We start from the raw sequence: 23,166 nt of genomic DNA on the forward strand, positions 1-23,166 counted from the left end.
GAAAATTGGCTATGACAGCACTTCAATTTTCAGTGCAGACTGCTAACGGAGCCATAAAGCGTGCTCCGACTCTTGCTATTTCACTATTGGGCGCGTCAAACTCGACGGTGGCTGCCTGAATAAGCATTTTGGGCCTCACTTAGCTAATGAAGTCTTATATTTGTTCTCTTATTCGCATTACTTGTGTGAGCCAGATAACAAAATAAACATTGCAACCACATGAATGTGCTTTGGCATTCAAGCTGCTGACAGTGGCTGTCAGTTTCGTGTTGTCTGCTGCTATTTCACCACCACTCACTATGACATGACTGATTTCCAGTGCAGACTGCTAACAGAACCAGAAAGCGTGCTCTGACTCCTGCTATTTCACTATGGGGCGCGTCAAACTCGACGGTGGCTGTCTGAATGAGCATTTTGGGCCTCACTTAGCTAATGATGTCTTATATTTGTTCTCTTAGTCGCATTACTTGAGTGAGGCAGATAACAAAATAAACAATGCAACCACATGAATGTGCTTTGGCATTCAAGCTGCTGAAAGTGGCTGTCAGTTTCGTGTTGTCTGCTGCTATTTCACCACCACTCACTATGACATGACTGATTTCCAGTGCAGACTGCTAACAGAACCAGAAAGCGTGCTCTGACTCCTGCTATTTCACTATGTTGCGCGTCAAACTCGACGGTGGCTGTCCGAATGAGCATTTTGGGCCTCACTTAGCTAATGATGTCTTATATTTGTTCTCTTAGTCGCATTACTTGAGTGAGGCAGATAACAAAATAAACAATGCAACCACATGAATGTGCTTTGGCATTCAAGCTGCTGACAGTGGCTGTCAGTTTCGTGTTGTCTGCTGCTATTTCACCACCGCTCACTATGACATGACTGATTTCCAGTGCAGACTGCTAACAGAACCAGAAAGCGTGCTCTGACTCCTGCTATTTCACTATGGGGCGCGTCAAACTCGACGGTGGCTGTCTGAATGAGCATTTTGGGCCTCACTTAGCTAATGATGTCTTATATTTGTTCTCTTGGTCGCATTACTTGTGTGAGCCAGATAACAAAAAAAAATGTGGTTGATCCCTCTTATATAGGAATCGGTATAGAACACGAAAGTGAAACGTGTCTTCACAGAAGTAGTGTAATGTTTATTGCACATTGATATATAATGTCTATTGGTGTTTTGTGGCTAAAGCGCCCTTAGGCGTTGATGCACCCACGCTGACGCCTGGTGGCACGTCTCCTCCATCACGACTACCAACGTCGATGACCATGAGCAACCGTCGTGCATATGGAAGCTGCACTACGCTGCACACGCTAGCACAACGCGAAAGACGAAGCACGTAACTGACACACTAATACAACGCGCAAGACAAAGCACGTAACTGAATCGTCACCGAGTCAAATCAGCGCGTACAGCGCGTCGTAATTGCAGCCTCCGCGATCAAGTTCAGAAACATTTTCAGAGCTAATTGCGGAGGCCACGCTCCGCTGTGCTGAGTACGGTGAACGCCACCTGGCGTTGGTAGTGCTTCTTGATGCCAGCGTCCCTTCGAATGCTGGCATCGAGGCGTCGTAGTGCTGAGACCACCGAAGCGTTCACTGTCGGTGCGCGTTAAGCCCCAACCAGACGTACGCGTTGGAAAGCGTCCGCCCGCGCCGCGCTCACTCGGCGTCACATCGCGCCCGATAGAGGAAGAGGGCGCGCACCCAAACGATGCACGAGTTGCCGCGCGTCCCTGCGCGTTTCGTCCCGGCTGCCATGCTCACCTAGCAAACGCACGGAACGACGAACACAAAGCGCGCAGCTTGCCTGCACTACAGTGTACTCTTATAGTACACTGTACCTGCACGCCGCGCGAAGACTCGTTCCGGAAGTCACGCCGGTTCGCCGTGGTTACGTCATAGGCGTTCTGTGGTCACATCAGGAGCGTCGCGCAGGCGACGCGGTGGCAGCTTCCGGCGCGGGCGTAAAAATTCTAGCAGTAATAGGTGTCCACGCCGCAACGCGTCCACACGCGACGCAGTCTCAGCGCCTGACGCCGTACGCGCCCAGGCGCGATGCGGCGCGGGCGGACGCTTCCCAACGCGTACGTCTGGTTGGGGCTTTAGTGTCATAATGCAGTACTTCTCTTTTCTGCTCGTAGGCGGCGGCACCGCCCCGAGCAAGAGCGCGGGTACACGGAGGAGTGTTAGATATATAAGGCGCGTCTGTGTAGCTCTCTGCAAATGCGTTTGTGGCGCAATGGGTTAAACGCTCGGCGATCTATCGTCGCGGACCGAGAGGTCGTGGGTTCGATTTCCAAATTTTGCATGTTTGTGGAACTTTTTTCTTCTGGTTTCTTTCTTTGTATTATGTTCGTGTACATTGTAAGAACGTCATTCCGTATTTCCGTATGACGTATTTCCGTGACGGAAATACGTCAGTGAAGTCTTGGTGGACCCCGGCATAAAACACCTTCGTGTTAATAAACATTGCAACCACATGAATGTGCTTTGGCATTCAAGCTGCTGACAGCGGCTGTCAGTTTCGTGTTGTCTGCTGCTATTTCACCACCACTCACTATGACATGACTGATTTCCAGTGCAGACTGCTAACAGAACCAGAAAGCGTGCTCTGACGCCTGCTATTTCACTATGGGGCGCGTCAAACTCGACGGTGGCTGTCTGAATGAGCATTTTGGGCCTCACTTAGCTAATGATGTCTTATATTTGTTCTCTTAGTCGCATTACTTGAGTGAGGCAGATAACAAAATAAACAATGCAACCACATGAATGTGCTTTGGCATTCAAGCTGCTGAAAGTGGCTGTCAGTTTCGTGTTGTCTGCTGCTATTTCACCACCACTCGCTATGACATGACTGTGATTTGCAGTGCAGACTGCTAACATAAAGCGTGCTCTGACAAATGCTATTTCACTATGGGGCGCGTCAAACTCGACGGTGGCTGCCCGAATGAGCATTTTGAGCCCGCCAACGATAATCAGGGTAAACAATAGTGTTTCAATTCAGATATGCCAGCATTTAAATGTGTTTCTATGCCACTTCTTAAATCGAGCACAATGTGTGCAGGACGTTGCTTAGCAGAATTGAGCTTCTATTATAAGAAATATGCCATAAATGGAACTGCTTACTTATTTGATAGGTCACGGAATTTATGGTTGGCTGTTGCGAACCCACCGGCAAAATTTTGATAGCCCTAATAAGGGCTGGTCTTTTGTTAATAAGAAGCCTTTATGCTTCGTCGAGTGGCTCAATGCAAGACAGCTCGCAGTCGGAGTCGCTTTCTTCAGTTTCATCTTCACCCAGCTGGATGATGATGGGTTGAATGTGCTCACTCCCAGACGTGTAAAGTCTGAACTTTGCCTCCCGGTCCATCACATGCAGAATGCTCTTCCTCTAGTCTTCCGCCGTTACCTGCTTGATTTTCTCCCTCAAGATGACGTCAACTGTGGACAGCTTGAAGTCTCTGCTGTCCGCAGCGATGCCATTTTTGACCTTGGCCTGCACAAGCTCAATGGGATTAAATTCGCAGTGGTACGGCGGGAGCCTGAGTACAATGCAACTGGCCCTTATAGCTGTGTTGGCTACGATGTAGCTCAGAAAGCGTGACTTTACAGATGCCACCAGCTCAAGCAGCTGCTTGCTTGTGAGCCACTTCTTGCTTGTGAGCCACTCCTGTATCTTTTCCTTCTGACTTTCCTTTTCAGGCCGTCGTCGGCAATTTCTCTTCTCGCCGGCTATGGTAAGGCGCATTGTCTAAAACAATGACGCTACCAGCTGGCAACTTCTGCAGAACGTCATTGAACCAGCCCTCAAAGCGATTGCCATCCATTTCTTCGTGGTAGTCGCCTGTCTTTTGGCCTCTGAATACATCCAAGCAGCCGTCGACGAAACCATCCTCGCTGCCGATGTGCGTCACGATCAGGCGCTGACCTTTCCCAGAAGGTTGTTTTAGACCCGTCGTCAGGCCATTTGCTCGAGCGAACAGGCGTCCGCGCTTCTGCACCACGGTGTCTGTCCACACGATCGACCGAGTGTGTCCCGCCGTTACCCATGTCTCGTCCAGGTAGAATATCTTTCGGCCTTCCGCCCAGTAGCGCTCCACGTCACGGAGGTAGCGATTCCGCCAATTGGTGATGTCATCCCGGTCGATAAGCAGCGAGTTGCGGCTTCTCTTTTCGTGCTTGAAGCCGATCTCGGCAAGCAGGCGACGCAAAGTACACCGCCTTAGTGATGGGGAAACTCGGTAGTTATCTTCTCGACCGTCGGTATCTCGTTGCGGCGAAAGAAATCGTGCACACATGACCTCAGCGCGCACAACGTGAAGCTGTCAACTTCGCGCTGCGTCTTCTCTTCTCCGCATTGCGTGGGCGCTTTCGCGAGGACGTCGTCAGTTTGCCACCCGAAAAATGCGAAGCTTTAACTTCCTCCCTCACCCTGATCACAGTGCTTTCGCTGACACCGAGCATGTCGGCGACAAACTTGCTCGTGTCCTCCACGCTGCGTCCAGGCTGCCTGTTACGCCAAAACGTGTAGCAGTGGAAGATCATGTTGCGTGAATCGCTGTTCAGGATGTGGCCGCTCTTGTTCTTGCCGAGGCTCCTTGGTGGTGTGGTCATCGAGGCGACACAAGGCTCGTTTGGCAACAAAGGATCGCGTTCCGATGTCACCTCACTGGGCTCCATGGCTGAAAACTGGCACGGAATGCCGCGCGCGATCGTGCGCGAACTCACGATCGTGAGATCGCAGGTTCGCAACCGCGAAAAAAAAATGTTAATGAAAAATAAGCCCAACACAATAAAAAAATAAGGTTGTGCAAACACACAAAAAGTATCTATGAATTTTATGCTATTAAGCCAGCAACTGCTACGCCCGGTGCCGTCGATCTTGCTCCGTGGAGCCGACGCACAGCGTTGTAGAAGGCACGGAGTTATTTTTCTCTCGCGATCCGGCATGTGCGGTAGCATTACCATCATGTGAGTTTTACCAAACCACTCGTCAAGATACACAAATCTTATTTATACCGACAAATACGCGTTTTAGAAGCAGTCACAATTTTTTGAGCGGGACTATTTCTTGAGTCGTGGAGGAATTGGCTGCTGCGCTTCGGTTAACGGGGCGGGGCTAAAGCGGCCGCACGCCGCTTTCGCGTCCGTAGTTTCCTCCTGGACGCTGTAGGGGCGCTGCTGCAGCTGCTGAGAGAGGAGGCAGAGGCGAAGGGGTGCGGTTGGCGCTACATTATTTTTTTAGGGACTTTAGGCGGGGCCTCCTCCTGTTTATAAAGCTGTACCCGACTATAGTCGCGTGAAAGTGTGTGTGTGTGTGTGGGGGGGGGGGGGGGGGGGTTCTTAGGAACGTACAAGTGCAATTAACTTGACGTGGTCAAACAACTGCGGGAGTTGCCCTTTAAATGTGTTATGTGTGCATCTTGAGATAACTGGATTTTGTCATAGTCGGGGTTGTCTATGAAAACTGCCTTGCTATTCTCGATGAGCAGACACAGACTAAATATTTGTCGGAATCTCACAAAAGCTTCCAGAGCAACTGCCGGGATTGTCTACGATGGCATGGGCCGTGAGCGAATGAAAGTTGCCTCCAAAGACAATGCGCTCGAGTGCGGCCTCTTGCACGGTCTTTTGATCTGTATTTTTGCGTGCAATATGAACCTTGAAGGCATGTTTATAAGTGACTGTGTTTTTACGTCTCAATCGATACCTGTTGACAGAGAGAGAGAGAGAACAACTTTATTGAAATATAGACCCCACTCCAAGTCTGCTAAAAAGTTGTCGCAGTTTCACCTGAAAGGCGAAGCATCAATTGCGATAGCAAATTTGTAGAGAGCTATACGGAGTAATGATATTAGCTTTATCAGCTGTATAAACTTGGACATGCAGCAGCACCGGCAACACGGAGAACTGTTGTCGACGACGTCGGCGTTTTGCCCGCGTTCGCTCAAAATGCGTGCGGCGTTGGTGACTGTTGCCGGAGCCTCTGATATAAATAGGCACTTGGTGCCGCCGCTAAACGTCGCCTCCCTTCCCTCCCCCTCCCCCCCTCCCCCACGGCCTCTCCCGCGTCGGCAGAAGGCGCGTTTGCTCTACATATATGGTGATTGAAAAGGAGGAAAGAGACGTCTACTTCTGCAGCCCTAAAGCGAGCACGGCGCAGAACGCGCGTTTGTTCTCCGCCTTGCGTTCACTCCCCGTGAAAGCGCGCGCCCCTCGCGCCCTGTCACTCGCACATACAGCGTTCGGCCCGCGGCAACGATTTCATCTCCATTGACGTCATACGGAACCTCACGGCGACGGCGACGACGACGGCGACCCCGACGGCAGAAATCTACTTTTGAGTGTCCATATAATTGCTATCGCAATAAAAAGTTGTCGCAGTTTCACATGAAAGGCGAAGCATCAATTGCGATAGCAAATTTGTAGAGAGCTATACGGAGTAATAATAGTAGCTTTATCAGCTGTATAAACTTCGACATGCAGCGGCACCGGCAACACGCAGAACTGTTGTCGGCGCCGTCGGCGTTTTGCCCGCGTTCGCACAAAATACGTGCGGCGTTGGTGACTGTTGCCGGAGCCTCTGATATAAATAGGCACTTGGTGCCGCAGCTAAACGTCGCCTTCCTTCCCTCCCCCTGCCCCCCCCCCCCCAAGGCCTTTCGCGCGTCAGAAGAAGGTTCGTTTGCTCTACATATATGGTGAATGTAAATGAGGAAAGAGACGCCTACTTCTGAAGGGAGCACGGCGCAGAACTCGCGTTTGTTCGCCGCCGTGCGTTCACTCCCCGTGAAAGCGGGCGCGCTCGCGCCCTTTCACTCGCACATACAGCGTTCGGCCCGCGGCAACGATTTCATCTCCATTGACGTCATACGGAACCTCACGGCGACGGCGACGACGACGGCGACGCCGACGGCAGAAATCTGCTTTTGAGTGTCCATATAATTGCTATCGCAATAAAAAGTTGTCGCAGTTTCACCTGAAAGGCGAAGCATCAATTGCGATAGCAAATTTGTAGAGAGCTATACGGAGTAATAATAGTAGCTTTATCAGCTGTATAAACTTCGACATGCAGCGGCACCGGCAACACGCAGAACTGTTGTCGACGCTGTCGGCGTTTTGCCCGCGTTCGCACAAAATACGTGCGGCGTTGGTGACTGTTGCCGGAGCCTCTGATATAAATAGGCACTTGGTGCCGCAGCTAAAAGTCGCTTTCCTTCCCTCCCCCTGCCCCCCCCCCCAAGGCCTCTCGCGCGTCGGAAGAAGGCGCGTTTGCTCTACATATATGGTGATTGAAAAGGAGGAAAGAGACGCCTACTTCTGCAGCCCTAAAGCGAGCACGGCGCAGAACGCGCGTTTGTTCTCCGCCTTGCGTTCACTCCCCGTGAAAGCGCGCGCCCCTCGCGCCCTGTCACTCGCACATACAGCGTTCGGCCCGCGGCAACGATTTCATCTCCATTGACGTCATACGGAACCTCACGGCGACGACGACGGTGGCCCCGACGGCAGAAATCTACTTTTGAGTGTCCATATAATTGCTATCGCAATAAAAAGTTGTCGCAGTTTCACATGAAAGGCGAAGCATCAATTGCGATAGCAAATTTGTAGAGAGCTATACGGAGTAATAATAGTAGCTTTATCAGCTGTATAAACTTCGACATGCAGCGGCACCGGCAACACGCAGAACTGTTGTCGACGCCGTCGGCGTTTTGCCCGCGTTCGCACAAAATACGTGCGGCGTTGGTGACTGTTGCCGGAGCCTCTGATATAAATAGGCACTTGGTGCCGCAGCTAAACGTCGCCTCCCTTCCCTCTCCCTGCCCCCCCAAGGCCTTTCGCGCGTCAGAAGAAGGTGCGTTTGCTCTACATATATGGTGAATGTAAATGAGGAAAGAGACGCCTACTTCTGAAGGGAGCACGGCGCAGAACGCGCGTTTGTTCTCCGCCTTGCGTTCACTCCCCGTGAAAGCGCGCGCCCCTCGCGCCCTGTCACTCGCACATACAGCGTTCGGCCCGCGGCAACGATTTCATCTCCATTGACGTCATACGGAACCTCACGGCGACGGCGACAACGACGGCGACGCCGACGGCAGAAATCTGCTTTTGAGTGTCCATATAATTGCTATCGCAATAAAAAGTTGTCGCAGTTTCACCTGAAAGGCGAAGCATCAATTGCGATAGCAAATTTGTAGAGAGCTATACGGAGTAATAATAGTAGCTTTATCAGCTGCATAAACTTCGACATGCAGCGGCACCGGCAACACGCAGAACTGTTGTCGACGCTGTCGGCGTTTTGCCCGCGTTCGCACAAAATACGTGCGGCGTTGGTGACTGTTGCCGGAGCCTCTGATATAAGTAGGCACTTGGTGCCGCAGCTAAAAGTCGCCTCCCTTCCCTCCCCCTGCCCCCCCCCCCAACGCCTTTCGCGCGTCGGAAGAAGGGGCGTTTGCTCTACATATATGGTGAATGTAAATGAGGAAAGAGACGCCTACTTCTGAAGGGAGCACGGCGCAGAACTCGCGTTTGTTCGCCGCCGTGCGTTCACTCCCCGTGAAAGCGGGCGCGCTCGCGCCCTTTCACTCGCACATACAGCGTTCGGCCCGCGGCAACGATTTCATCTCCATTGACGTCATACGGAACCTCACGGCGACGGCGACGACGACGGCGACGCCGACGGCAGAAATCTGCTTTTGAGTGTCCATATAATTGCTATCGCAATAAAAAGTTGTCGCAGTTTCACCTGAAAGGCGAAGCATCAATTGCGATAGCAAATTTGTAGAGAGCTATACGGAGTAATAATAGTAGCTTTATCAGCTGTATAAACTTCGACATGCAGCGGCACCGGCAACACGCAGAACTGTTGTCGACGCTGTCGGCGTTTTGCCCGCGTTCGCACAAAATACGTGCGGCGTTGGTGACTGTTGCCGGAGCCTCTGATATAAATAGGCACTTGGTGCCGCAGCTAAAAGTCGCTTTCCTTCCCCCCCCCTGCCCCCCCCCCCCCCAAGGCCTCTCGCGCGTCGGAAGAAGGCGCGTTTGCTCTACATATATGGTGATTGAAAAGGAGGAAAGAGACGCCTACTTCTGCAGCCCTAAAGCGAGCACGGCGCAGAACGCGCGTTTGTTCTCCGCCTTGCGTTCACTCCCCGTGAAAGCGCGCGCCCCTCGCGCCCTGTCACTCGCACATACAGCGTTCGGCCCGCGGCAACGATTTCATCTCCATTGACGTCATACGGAACCTCACGGCGACGACGACGGTGGCCCCGACGGCAGAAATCTACTTTTGAGTGTCCATATAATTGCTATCGCAATAAAAAGTTGTCGCAGTTTCACATGAAAGGCGAAGCATCAATTGCGATAGCAAATTTGTAGAGAGCTATACGGAGTAATAATAGTAGCTTTATCAGCTGTATAAACTTCGACATGCAGCGGCACCGGCAACACGCAGAACTGTTGTCGACGCCGTCGGCGTTTTGCCCGCGTTCGCACAAAATACGTGCGGCGTTGGTGACTGTTGCCGGAGCCTCTGATATAAATAGGCACTTGGTGCCGCAGCTAAACGTCGCCTCCCTTCCCTCTCCCTGCCCCCCCCCAAGGCCTTTCGCGCGTCAGAAGAAGGTGCGTTTGCTCTACATATATGGTGAATGTAAATGAGGAAAGAGACGCCTACTTCTGAAGGGAGCACGGCGCAGAACGCGCGTTTGTTCTCCGCCTTGCGTTCACTCCCCGTGAAAGCGCGCGCCCCTCGCGCCCTGTCACTCGCACATACAGCGTTCGGCCCGCGGCAACGATTTCATCTCCATTGACGTCATACGGAACCTCACGGCGACGGCGACAACGACGGCGACGCCGACGGCAGAAATCTGCTTTTGAGTGTCCATATAATTGCTATCGCAATAAAAAGTTGTCGCAGTTTCACCTGAAAGGCGAAGCATCAATTGCGATAGCAAATTTGTAGAGAGCTATACGGAGTAATAATAGTAGCTTTATCAGCTGCATAAACTTCGACATGCAGCGGCACCGGCAACACGCAGAACTGTTGTCGACGCTGTCGGCGTTTTGCCCGCGTTCGCACAAAATACGTGCGGCGTTGGTGACTGTTGCCGGAGCCTCTGATATAAGTAGGCACTTGGTGCCGCAGCTAAAAGTCGCCTCCCTTCCCTCCCCCTGCCCCCCCCCCCCCCCAACGCCTTTCGCGCGTCGGAAGAAGGGGCGTTTGCTCTACATATATGGTGATTGTAAAGGAGGAAAGGACGCCTACTTCTGCAGCCCTAAAGGGAGCACGGCGCAGAACTCGCGTTTGTTCGCCGCCGTGCGTTCACTCACCGTGAAAGCGCGCGTCCCTCGCGCCCTTTCACTCGCACATACAGCGTTCGGCGGCGCGCGGCGACGCTTTCATCTCCATTGACGTCATACGGAACCTCACGGCGACGGCGACTGCGATGACGACGGCAGAAATCTGCTTTGGAGTGTCCATATAATTGCTATCGCAATAAAAAAAGATTCTTATTGGCTTCAGCATTTTCACAGAGAAGCTATTAAGGGCTCAATCTCCGATGGTCGTGTCCGCGTGCAGAAAAAAACTCTGATTGCCTTGAGCATTTTTGTTTCGAACTTTTAATATTTAAGTCTGAGAAGATTTAACATAAAAGGGATGCGCTGCAGGTGTTTGGTTCGCGACATTTGTTTATGGGCTGTCCTTCTCAAAACTCTGAGGAGCTGTATAAACTTGGACATGTAGCAGCACCAGCACAGCGCAGAACTGTTGTCGACGGCGGTGGCGTTTTGCCCGAGTTCGCGCCGAACGTGCGCGGCGTTGGTGAAGTGTTTATGAAGAACGTGCCAACCCTTGCCGTACACCCTATGGCCGTGTACCGTAGCGACCATAAGGCCATGCTCCCTATGGTCACTAAATCAATGAAACCACCATATCATATATATTTCTAATTCTTTAATACTTCAAATAACCAATCACACCATCACATCTTAATCGTCATAATTGGGAATACATAATGCCAAACATAGTAGAGCTTCGCTGGTCTTCCGTGAACGCCGCAGTGGAAGAGCTGACAGTTTTTTTTTCTAGTTTGTGCTTTCTCTTGCTTATACGGCTGCGGATGATTATTTTTTCCAACGGTTTGAGGCTATAATTCTCCATGCAAGATGAAACAATGAAAGAACGCCTAAACGTCTCTAGTTATAAAAACGTGTTGCTCCTTCACAATTTGCTGTCGTCTTCTGTGCTGTGCTACTATATAGCTCATAGCTCTAATTCAGCACAAAGTTGAAGCGACATAGTGTTTTTGCCCACGGGGTTGCTCATTCTGTGACCTACCGTGTGAACCAACGTATGCGTACGACGGATGGCAACTCTGTCTGTTATATGACGCGGGCCGTCAATGCGAGGAAACAAATAAAAAATAAATGGCGTATGAAATTACATACCACCGTTGTGATGATGTGAAATAATAGGCATCTCACGAACGAAGCGAATAATTGTCGCATGCGTCCAAGCGAAACAGGTTTTTCTTGCCGCGGAAGGAATCGCTCCTGGGCCGATTTTTGCGGTTTGCCGCGCGCCGCGGATGGAGGAGACCAATGGGAGCGTCCGCTTGCGCGACGGGCGCGCGGGAAACTGGTGCATGCGGACCCTCCTGGCCGCTCGTGTCTTAAGGCCAAGATATAGTCCAGCGTTTTCGGCGCGCCAGCCACGACAGGCGAAGTCGCATACGCTACGCCAGCCACGCCAGCCCGTGGAAGAAATTTTACTCGCGTCCGTTGTTAGCCGGAAACTCGTTTCGCGCTATCGTCTGCACGCGTCAGCTCCCGGACGGAGCTGACGATAGTTCGAGAATGGGGGAGGAGTCTATGCTGTCACGTGACAGCCACAGCGGCGCGCCGCCGGTTGGTGTGGCCGCCCTGCCGCAGCTCCGTTTTGCTCGCGCGTCGCGAAAGCAGCCGCGAAACAGGTTTTACTTGCCGCGGCAGGGATCGCTCCTGGACCGATTTTTTGCGGTTTGCCGCGTGCCGCGGATGAAGGAGACCAATCAGAGCGGCCCGCTTACGTGACGTGCGCGCGGGAAACTGGTATCACGCGGACCCGCCCAACCACTCGTTTCGTAGTCGCGTCCGGTGTAGCCGAAAACTCGTTTCGCACTATCATCTGCAGGCGTCAGCTCACCCGGACTGTGCTGACGGATAGTTCGAGAAGGGGAGAGGAGTCTATGCTGTCACGTGACTGCCGCAGCGGTGCGCCGCCGGTTGGTGTGGCCGCTCTGCCGCAGCTTCGTTTTGCCGCCGGCGGCGCGCCGCGCGTGCTTTGCCGCTAGTGTGTACGTGCCATTACGGTGCTCCGCGCCTGCTGCGCAGTAGTCGGGTCAACATGACGGTGCGACAAAGCCGGTCACAGTGGCCCGGTATTGTGAAGTGAACAATGTGGAGCGTACCTGACGCTCAGCGCGGTCACTAAAACGCGTTGTATCAGCAAGATCAGCATTGACGTCGCTGGAATTATGCTGCCTTGTGTGCTCTCCCGGCAGCGCACAGCTCGATCACTTAATTCATTGCGTTGGGAAAAAGATATGACATTTGTGTGTAATTAGCGGTGTAAGTGCATATCGTAAGCATCTTACTGAATGACTGCACGAACTTCACATAAACGCCGGGGTGCTTGCGGCATACTGCTAACAACACAATAATTATTTCATTTATGTGTAACTTCCATATTTCCCTTCACACAGAACACGTATCCGGAACTTCTCAGGCTTCGACTCTGCCTCAGTGATAGTTGTGGCTACACATGTTTTAATTAGCCGCAAGTGAAAAAATACTTATCGAAAAAATGTTCAGACAAGGAGACACAATATTCCCAGTTATAATAATTGAATGCTTAGAAGTATTCAAGCTATTAGACGGAGGAGGATCGAGGGTGATCATCCACGGCGAATATGTCAACAACCTTCAGCTTGCCGATGACATTGTCCTGTTCAGCAACGCTGGGGACACATTGCAACAATTGATTGAGGACCTTAACCGAGAAAGTGTGAGAGTAGTTAACAAAGGTATATGTTTAATAACTAGCCAAGCGAACAAGAATCAATGATCAGCAGTGAGGCTCTAGAGTACGTAAAGAAGTAAGATTATATTGGTCAATTACACATAGGGAACCCTGATCATGAGACGGAAATTTGCATTAGCATGAAGATGGGTCGCAGTGCATACGGCCGGCATTACCAAATCGTAACCGGGAACTCACCGCTGTCGTAGAAAGGAAAAGCCTACAATCATTCCCATCTTCTAGTACTATCATAAGGGCAGAAACATTGAGGTTAACAATGAAGTAGGAGAATAAGTTAAGGACCGCTCAAACAAGCGATGAAAACGAAAAGTTATATCCCAATATAACACTAAGAGTGAGCAAAAGAGCGCTGTGGATCAGAGAGGAAACGGGGGTAGTTTATTGAAATTAAGAGGAAAAATAGGCTTTGAGCTTAATTTATAGGGCAGATAATCGGTGGTCCATTAGAAGTACAGAGTGGGTGCTAGGAGAAAGGAAGCGCAGGCGGCGACAGCGGAAAATTAGGTGGGGCAATAAAATTAGGGAATTTAGTCATAACTTGAAATAAGCTTGCGCAGGTCAGGAGTAAATAGAGATCGCTGGGTGGAGGCCTTCGTCCTGCAATGAACATAAAAGTACGCTGATGACGTTTTAGAACATACAAAATTCGTGTGGAATTTTAACAGACTGTTGCTCTTGAGCCGCATTTCGCTTCGTACTACGAGGCCGCGTTCGCATGTTTACAGAAGGGCGTCTGGCGCCGCTTAGATACCATGCACCCAAGCGGCACACACCATACCACCGTGGCATCGTACTATATGTGCAGCGACTGCTCCGGACAAAGTTCGTCAGTCTCGCAAGATTGATGAGTTGAACCTATTTGATCCGAAACCATCTAGAATGTTGAACAGCTATGTGCTTCGAGTACAGTGCTGTGCAATATTCTGACGTGCACTTGAGCGTGTGTTCTTATGAGGCGGGTCAATTTATGGCAACGTTGGCGCCGAGCATCGCGGTGATGTTGACTGATTATATTGACTTATATGAGGTGCCACTTGGGCTATGACAGAACGTGTAGTTAAGGGCTCCAGGCCCTGACGTCACGAACCTATGATTTATTACCGGTCTCCAAAATTGATTTTTACGCCCCTTTGTGCATTTCGCCTCTGTCGGAATGCGGTCGCGTGAACCGGCAAGAACAAGCTCTTGACCTGGAGCGAGGCATCATTGTGTTTCATCAGCTGAGGAGAAGCTAAGAAGAAGCAATGAACGCTTATACGATGTCAAAATCTTGATGGGCAGGGCAGCTTGCAGGTGTGGATGTTACGTAGTGAAGTTTTCTATCATAATTTGGCTGTATTGATAGACATGGCTTCTTTCTGCATTTCTTTCTTTAGGGCTACTTTAATAGCTCTCCGTTCCCTTGACAGTGATCCTATGCGAAGGGAGCGCGTGTTTCGTCGTCTGTGGGCACTTGAAAACGTCGTCGACCAGACCCTTAGACGGTACGGGCTGGCGAGGGAGCTGATAATGAGCCTATGCGCGGCATTAAAACCGCGCCTGCAACAGTGGCCAGCGCGATCCCATACCATACTGATGAACGTACGGGTGGTGGGCCCGTTGCCTTGAGGCCATACGAATTATGTGTTATGGAAATTTTTAATTCGGTAATTATTATCGAAAGAGACATTCAGTAGCTTTCTAATAATGTGTGGATGGTAGTGGTGGTGGTGTATACAGGGGGAGTGAGCCTGGCACAGCTGGCCGCCAACTGCTCCGACTGAGCATCGCTTTATGCATCAAATATGTCGCCATGTGTTCAGCAGTCCTGTCTCTCGCAGAAATTTGAGCAGAATGCGTAACACTTTCATTGGAAATCTTTTGACGGCGGTGCGGTCAACGGGCGAGCACGCTTGAGCTTGTCGGCGCTGTATAGCAGGCGCCCGGAAAAGAAAGCTGTCGAATAGGGGTGTGCAGTGATTTGCCGTAAGAATATAGCCTCGAATACATGTGCATAATGTGAGATCCTGCTATCAGTTCACCGCACTACTTTTAATTTATTGTTTATTCGAAGCTTTGTTTGCTCCTCGCTCTCATACGACACCGTAACACCGTAAGTTAAATGCGCTGCCACTTCGGTTGCACCCTTCATGATAAGAACTTTTTCGCTAAGAAATTGCGTACGAACAACGCACCTTAGTGAATTCCACCCCTGATTCGCCCACTATGCTCCTTCGAGGCGGGCTCGTGACGTGGCGTCTCAGCCAACGGGAATTTAGGTGCCATTTTGCTACTACACATTCCGGCTTTTAGGAGCGAAGCTCCTTATAGCGGCACCCGTTCCGTCCCCGTCGTCGTAGTAGTAGTGTGTAACCAGTCTGAGAAAAATGAGAAAAAAACTCCGAAGTTGTGTCCGTAGCGCGGAATCGAACCAGGGACCCTTCGCTTCCGAGCGCGCGGCGTTAGCCCACTACGTCACGAAGCGCACGTAGACACACGCACCACGATGACAATAAATACCCAACATTAACGAAAGGCCGCGTTTCTAGCGCGTTTCTAACGCGTTTGTGCTAGCGCGTTACGGCCCGTGTAAGAAGCTGGTGTAAGACGCTGTGGCCTCTCCGCCTTACCTTCAACGCGTTTTGAACGCGCTGCCCAAGGTGGTGGCAAGTCAAGTTCAAGTCGCGGAGCGTTTATGAATACGGGGGTATACTCTCTCAGCAGTCATGTGATGGCGTCGGCAAACGCGGTGCACGTTCCGGCATGTGTAAATGGCTGCGTAAGACGCTGTGGCCGCTCTCCCTTACTAGAGAGTACTGCACATTTCTAACGCGTTTGTGCTAGCGTCCCCATAAGCGGGAGATCCGATGATTCCCTCCGGAGCTTCGCCCACTCATCATCATTCACCCCGTGGATATGCTGTGAATTTTTTTCACTCAATGAGCTATTTGGCGCTTTCGCATAAAAAATATTGAGCTTGGCGCTTCGTTACTTTTTATTGCGATAGCAATTATATGGACATTCCAAAGCAGATTTCTGCCGTCGGCGTCGCCGTCGCCGTGAGGTTCCGTATGACGTCAACGGCGATGAAATCGTCGCCGCGCTCCGGACGCTGTCTGTGCGAGTGAAAGGGATCGAGGGACGCGCGTTTTGACGGGGAGCGAACGCACGTCGGAGAGCAAACGCGCGTTCTGCGCCGTGCTCCCTGAAGGGCTGCAGAAGTAGCCGTCTCTTTCCTCCTTTTCATGTACAGTAAGTGGTTCGTGTGGAAAGGGAAAGGTTGACGCTATCTTCTGCAGCCCTTGAGGGAGCACGGCTCAGCGCCAAATTTCATGTATGGAGAGCAAACGCAACTTTTTCCATCACGCGAAAGGCTGTGCGGGGACGGGAGGGAGGGAGGGGAGGCGACGTTTAGCTGCGGCACCAAATACGTATTTATATAAAAACGCCGTGTGCGTTCGGTGCAACCGAGCGCAAAACGCCGACGGCGTCGACAACAGTTCGGCGCGTTGCTGGTGCTGCTGCATGTCCAAGTTTATACAGCTGATAAAACTACTATCCTTACTCCATATAGCTCTCTACTAATTTGCTATCGCAATTGGTGCTTCGCCTAGCGGGGGAAACTGCGACAAATTTTTTCTTGAGATGAAGCTTTAGCTCGAGACCAACTCCGATGCCATCTATTGAAATACATGTAAAACGCAGAAATGTTTTTCTCAGGTAACCAAAGGCTGATTTTACTGAAACTTGTTGCATTTGAAAGAGCAAGTTAAATTCTACTGATTTTCGGAAGCGGAATTTCAACCTAAGGGCGAACCATTTTAATATAAATTTTGAAAAATTTGAAAGTTTGACAAATAGAAACACGACGCTTACTAAATCGTAGCTCGGCACCAAGAGCAGATATCGCTGTTTCGTAAACTGCATCCATTAGAACGTCCAGAGAAGACAAACTTGGTATGTCAGTTGATGTCTTGCGTGATTTTCGCATATTGTTTGCAAGAGCTTTGCAAAAATACTCCTCACCTAACAGGGACACATTTGAGAGTCATGTAAAATACATCAATTTTGTCCGCTTTAGATATACTATTAGATGCGTTTACAGAATTCTGGTGTCGTTTTTCATTGCATTTTGCGATTTTCAACAATATTCATAAAGAAATTAGAGGCTAAATTGGAAATTCGCGAGCAATACCTAATTACCTCTTATTTTTTGTATTTACTTCAACAAATCTCATCAAAGTTCGTGCAGTGGTTGCCCACAAAAACGATTAGTCCTTTCGCGTGCTTTTAAATAGAATTCCCTTAGCTAAAGATTCCTCTTAAATTTTGCAGTAAATATGCAGTGGTCCAGATCACTCACTATATTACTTCAGGCGCTTGCTTCCCTTGTCCAGAAAAAACAAACGATCATTTGACTTCGTCTGCACCTATCAAGATGTCCACATCGCGGCAGCCGTGCCACGCTTTACCCTACTGCTGACACCGGTAATGACCCGGTGACGGCATTGACAGCATAGCCATTACAACAGCAGTTATGACAATGCGCCAGGGTGAAGGCAAATTCTGGTTTTGGGTGTGTGTTTGTAAAAAGAAAGCGAATAATACTACTGGGTGTTAAATATGGACCAATCAGGACCATCTCTATTTGCTCCGAAATATGACCAAAAGCAGAACAGCCCGTCGCGCGAAAAATTAAGCGCAGCTGTCTTACCGAGACGTTCTATAGTCCTTGCTGACCGACCCTTATGGGCACTGTGGTCGTGTCGGAAAGCTGACACACAGAAAAAAAAATAAGGAATTGCTTGTCCGAAATGGGTAACGAACCTTCGTCTCCCAGCAACACAGCCTTACGCTCTAACCATCAGGCGCCTACCTTGTTTTCATGGACGTTCTTTCGTCATATTGTTTTGTTGTATGCGTTAACGTGCCCAGGGTACTTCGCGCCCATTACGGGTGCGAAGTACCCTGGGCACGCTAACCCCCTTTACGGGGATTATTAACCCCCTTAACCCGTAACCCCCTTTACGGGGGTTATTTATCTATCAATGTATGTTTTTATCTATGGTTTTCTCTATATATCTATGTATGAATTTATCTAACCGTTTTGCCCCGTCACTGGGTAGTCAGTGGTGGAGTGGGCATCACATCGGGCATTTCTGCTGAGGCAGTGGGGTTCGAAACCACGAACCTCTGCCACGCCGACATGTTTCACTATAGACGCGGAACTGAGTAGGTACCGCTGTTCGAAGAAATTCTTTGACCCCGACAGGGAGTACTGGGTATGTGCTATTCGGTCTGGGCTAGTCTACAACGAATCTCATTGATGCCAACTTGAGCAACAAGGTACGTTCCCCTGGAAGTGGGCCACTCTGCAATGATGAATAAGATCCCTTAAATTTATCCGATGCTCAGCGTATCCAATCAACGCCACAACGGTTCGTCGAAGACAGCAAATGGATGCATTAGCAGGCTGCGCCACAAATGCTCTGGTTCCGCTTTTAAATCACTGCCTTTCAAGCCAACGCATTAGCGAGCGGCTCCATGAATGCACTCGTTACGTGCAGCTCGTCAATGAACCTCTCGACAACTCGTGTTACTGAGTATGGGTCACTAAGTGTGCGATAAGCGAGCGAACAATTCTCAGAGTTCACAGGCGCAGGCGCACACCGCTTCTCGTCTCGAACGCCAGGCGCGGACTTCGCGGCAGCGCCAATAGATGGCGCAACGTGTCCACAAAGAAGCGTTAGAGAGGAGTCCGGTTGCTACATGGCGCGTTTCTTAGGCGCCGTAGATTTCGGAGGCCACGCGCAGGCTTCGAATCGGTGGCGCTACGTGGCGCCACGTGTTCTCAGGGAAGCGCGAAAGCGGAAACCCGCTGCCTTGCACGTCTCATACATACGGCGGCAACGCGTTGTGCCACCATATTGACTCAATGCTAACGCATTACCGTCGGCAGTCATCTTGAGATGGGCTCTTCCGCAATTTTTTAAAGAAACTATTCGCAGGGCTTTAGTCTACATAAAACGTGGCGCGTGACATCAGAAGAAACGTTTTCTGCTACAGCAGCTAAACTTGCACGTGGCGACATTGTGCATTCGCTCCTGTATCCTTCCGGCGTCTTCCACCCGTTGTTGAGCTCACTTTCCATCACTGCTGCCAGAGTGCTGATATAGTTGAATTCCCAAAAGGAGTGCGCTCGCGTTGGTTTCGCGTCTTCACTAGCGACCAGATTAAGCTTGAGCGCTCAATTGCACAAAGCCCATTCTCACCACGCTGCACTTATTGCTAGGATACTCGGCCACAGTTAAATACTTTAGAATAATTATTGCTGCTTAAATGCAAGGCTTTACTGAAAGCTATCCGTATCTCATGCCAAAAGTCAGATGCATCGATACGGAAACTAAGCACATGTTGCAACAATTAGGAACCCGAGTACAATGGGCCCGTGCCAGTGGGAAATAAAGCCTTTGTTCTTAAGCCACGTGTTCACAGGCAGTACTGCCACGTGGAACCTCACAAAGAAATCTCAGAGAGCGAGCTTGACCGTGCGCGTACGGGTGCTATAGCCTCTGCGGGAGCTGCAGGAATGGTGGTCAGTCAGCATGGGAAAGATTGTGACTTTATGGATTTTCCTGAACGTTGATATGCTGGGCCTCAACAGCGTTGCAAAATATAATTTTCTACAAAACAGCATCTATAAAAGCAAATGTATGCACTCTCACGAAAAAAAGAGACGTAAAAGCATTATTTTACGTTGAATGAAAAAAAAAAGAATTCTGCGGTAATACGTCGTAAAACACCACCTGATTATGAGACACATCATAGTGGGCGATTCCGAAATATTTCTGACCCCCTAGGGATCTTTCATCTTGTGCTCGGTACATGAGCGTTATTGCATTCCACCCTCATCAGAATGCAGTCACGGCGGCCGCGATTGGTCCCACGATCTGCGGCGCGGAATGCAAGTTGCATGCAAAGGCAACGAACTATTAGAAACCGGATACATAAAGCTCGCTATTGGTGCTTGGCGGCTGGATTGAACGTTAACCACTTTTGGGAGCTGCCATAGTTCTGCATCGCACATAATGATGATCGCCATTTCCATCTGGTGCTTGCAGCGTATGTTCAATACTAGCAGTGCTTCATCGATAACTCGAAGCTCTTGTTCACTTTCCACGCCGCCGCGTTTATCGAAGTAAACTTCCTAAAGGTCGGTGGTTATGACAAGCGGAGGTCAACATAAGGAACGACGTTGAGACTGTGCCCGCTCGGTGGTGTGTTATCACGGTTTCTTATTTTAACAAACGGGAATGTAAACGCAACAAACTGGAAGCCTTAACTAATGTGAACTAACCGAGACTCACGCTACATATCGTAAGCGCCGAGAAAACAACAAACCAGAACGTATCAACGATGAGGCAGAAGGTTGCATTGTGCCTTGAGTAGGGAGTTAATTAGAGAATAATTAAATACCTACTTGTTCTTCTGTCATTCATGTTGCAATTTTGCCTCGATGTAATTGAATCACAGACCGGAAGCTTAGTTGGACGATTTAATTATTGGTAACATGCATTATGAGAGAAGAAAATTATAATTCGACATCGTCACCTGAAAGCGTCCGTAGAATGTAGAACACATAGCATCATGCCTTCAGCAAAGTGATGGTCTGCTGTAGCATGCAACCCTTTCAAATTAAAAGAAAGCGCACTGAGATTTCAAGCAGTTTTTTTTTCACCCGGAACTCAATTTTCGTTGCCTTTTCTTTGCCACCACTCGATAGAACAGGTCAGCACATGCCGCGTCCACAAATGTGGGCACTGCGCCTCAATATAGTAATTAATATGGTGTGGCTAAAGGTACGTCTGACGTCTCCCACCAAGACTTAGAGGTACGTCAGACAGATGCGGCAGTATATTTATGCAAGCACCTTCGGCGTTTCTCATCGTTTCTTCCTTGTTTTACGTCAGGATCGTCAACACAAGCCCGCTCAACAGCGTATTACTCGCCTCCGTCGCATAAGCGCTTATTCGTTGTGTGTGGTGGTGTAGCGTACTTCGTTCGGCAGAGCCCACGCATATTACTGTGCTCATCAGTGCCGTAACAACTGCCGCATCTGCTTGCATAGCGTCAATGTGCGCTTTTGCAGCAAGAAAAACTCATTCTATTCAGTGGCCCTCAACGCGATACTATGACAACGTGTGCTCATCGCAAATAGAGCAATGCTGCAATTACGCTGAGCTATCGATCCCCTGTTTGAATAGTGGAAATCCGTTCGTGTCCTAGTATTGCACCATTACGAAAATGTTGAAGTCGAAACTACAATACAACATAATCGTTAACTAACGAAACAGTCAAGGCGAGCTTTTCTCCCTAAGAGTTAGCGCCACGCACTGCTCTTAAAGCCGCGTTAAGTTTTCGTTCGCGAATAGGCGTGAGTGACCTTTGTCGCACCGTTTGCATTATCGTTCAAAGACATTGTTTTTTTTATGCTTCTTCAGGGAACTCCTTTAATCATACCGCAAGGCACACCAGTAATGAGACACTGAAAATTGGTAGTGCTAGTTACGGCGTCGCAGAAGACGTCGTGGTTCTGCATACGTATAACAGCATTTTCGGCCGTGCCAGTAGAATATACACACTTCTACTTTGATGTATCAGAAACGCCGAAATCTGCGAAAATCCTGCGGCAGAAACGTGGAGTTTGTAGTGAGTAGTTGATATTAGAAGTACAGAGACTATCGCAAGTCCAGACGTTTTGTTAGCGTTGCGGCAAAATCTCCGATTGCTAAGCTCGGTACCTGATTTGGATACTAAATCACTAAACTTTGTGTCCTTTTGTTTCTTTTTATTTTCTCTTTTCTTTTTGTCTGCGGCAGTTTGCGGGACGTGGCGAGAGCCTTTTCGCCACTGACTTCTGACAAGGCAAGAAGACACAGAACAGTGGAGTCATCACTGCTGCTGCACTGGCACACACATACGATCATCGGGTCAGGTGTTTAAATAAGCGTATCGTGCCGTTCATACATGCGCCAGAGAGCACATATAAAAACAGCGCAATAAACCATTCACTGTATTTGGATGTCGAGCGGCCCTGAGGACGCGTTGCAAGCTGTCATTTGCAATTTTGAAATCCATGTGGCCACTTTCACTTCATAAGAGACGCTGCTGCAAAACAAAAAAAAAGGAGAGACGAAATAGAAAATAAATAGAGCGATGTAATAAGTACTTTGCGAAGGGGAACCGAACGTGGGACAGCAGTGTGGCCGGCAGGCACGTTATTTCATCGCCACCGCTGAAGCTTTTCCAGTTGTTATATTAACCGCAGCCTAAAAATTGCCGCATTATTTTTGTTAATTTCAGCTTTTAGACGGCTCCAATTATTGTGCATACATTCTACTCTACTCTTATCCTATAACGTATGTAACGCCTAGAGCCGCTTCTAAACCCCTATTTCGTGGGAATAGGGAGCCCTCTGCCGCGCTAGCACGGATTGCCGTCGAAATGCGCTGCAAAACGTACTCTTCCTAGCTTTCCCATGTTCCTACCTCTTACAGCTGACGACGAGATGGTATGCGCGCATGATAATCATCACTGTACGTATTTTAACTAATGTATTGTGAAGGCCATGCAAAGCTTCGCGGAACCCGGTTTCGCAAGAGTGGTCTCGCAACGGATCTGCCATTGCGACGTATCTTGAGGGTGATGAACTGGATTGCTCGCGCGTATGTGCAACGCAGCTTTGGATACTTCGAATTATTATAAGTATATAAATAAATCAACAAAACAATTCATCAAATTGGTACAAAATTAAAGGAACAGAAGTATGTTCTAGGAAAGGCGTGCCTTACCTTGGCCTACAACGAGTGTCGCCAAAAGAAGAAGGGCCCCTGCGAGATTCGACCACAATTGCGTCGCCATTGTCTGAAGCGAACGGCTGGGTATATTGTCCAGAGAGATGCGGCCGAGCGGTTAGTCCTGAAATACTATGCCTACGGTGTTGCCGAACAGGTTTATACCGTTTCTCTGTTTGTAGGGAAGCATTCCACGGGACACGCCCTCCGTTATCATCTTGTGTAATGCGTGACCTTTTCGCAAAACGCTCCGT

At 49.7% G+C, this 23,166-nt stretch overlaps 1 protein-coding gene across 3 annotated transcripts in view; it reads right to left on the reverse strand.

Moving 5' to 3' along the window:
• Positions 1-23,166, reverse strand: part of LOC119466256 (uncharacterized) — an 80,037-nt gene that overhangs the window by 16,701 nt on the left and 40,170 nt on the right. Inside the window, exon 1 of one of the 3 annotated variants that reach the window (XM_037726732.2) lies at positions 22,910-23,154. The exons of the other annotated variants lie outside the window; for them this stretch is intronic. Coding sequence (XP_037582660.1) covers positions 22,910-22,979 — 70 coding nt within the window. The 5' untranslated portion in view covers positions 22,980-23,154. Of the gene's footprint in view, positions 1-22,909; positions 23,155-23,166 lie in introns of those variants that run through there. 3 annotated transcript variants of the gene reach the window in all.

The sequence above is a fragment of the Dermacentor silvarum genome, chromosome 10 (genome assembly GCF_013339745.2).
Source record: "Dermacentor silvarum isolate Dsil-2018 chromosome 10, BIME_Dsil_1.4, whole genome shotgun sequence".
Taxonomy (NCBI): domain Eukaryota; kingdom Metazoa; phylum Arthropoda; class Arachnida; order Ixodida; family Ixodidae; genus Dermacentor; species Dermacentor silvarum.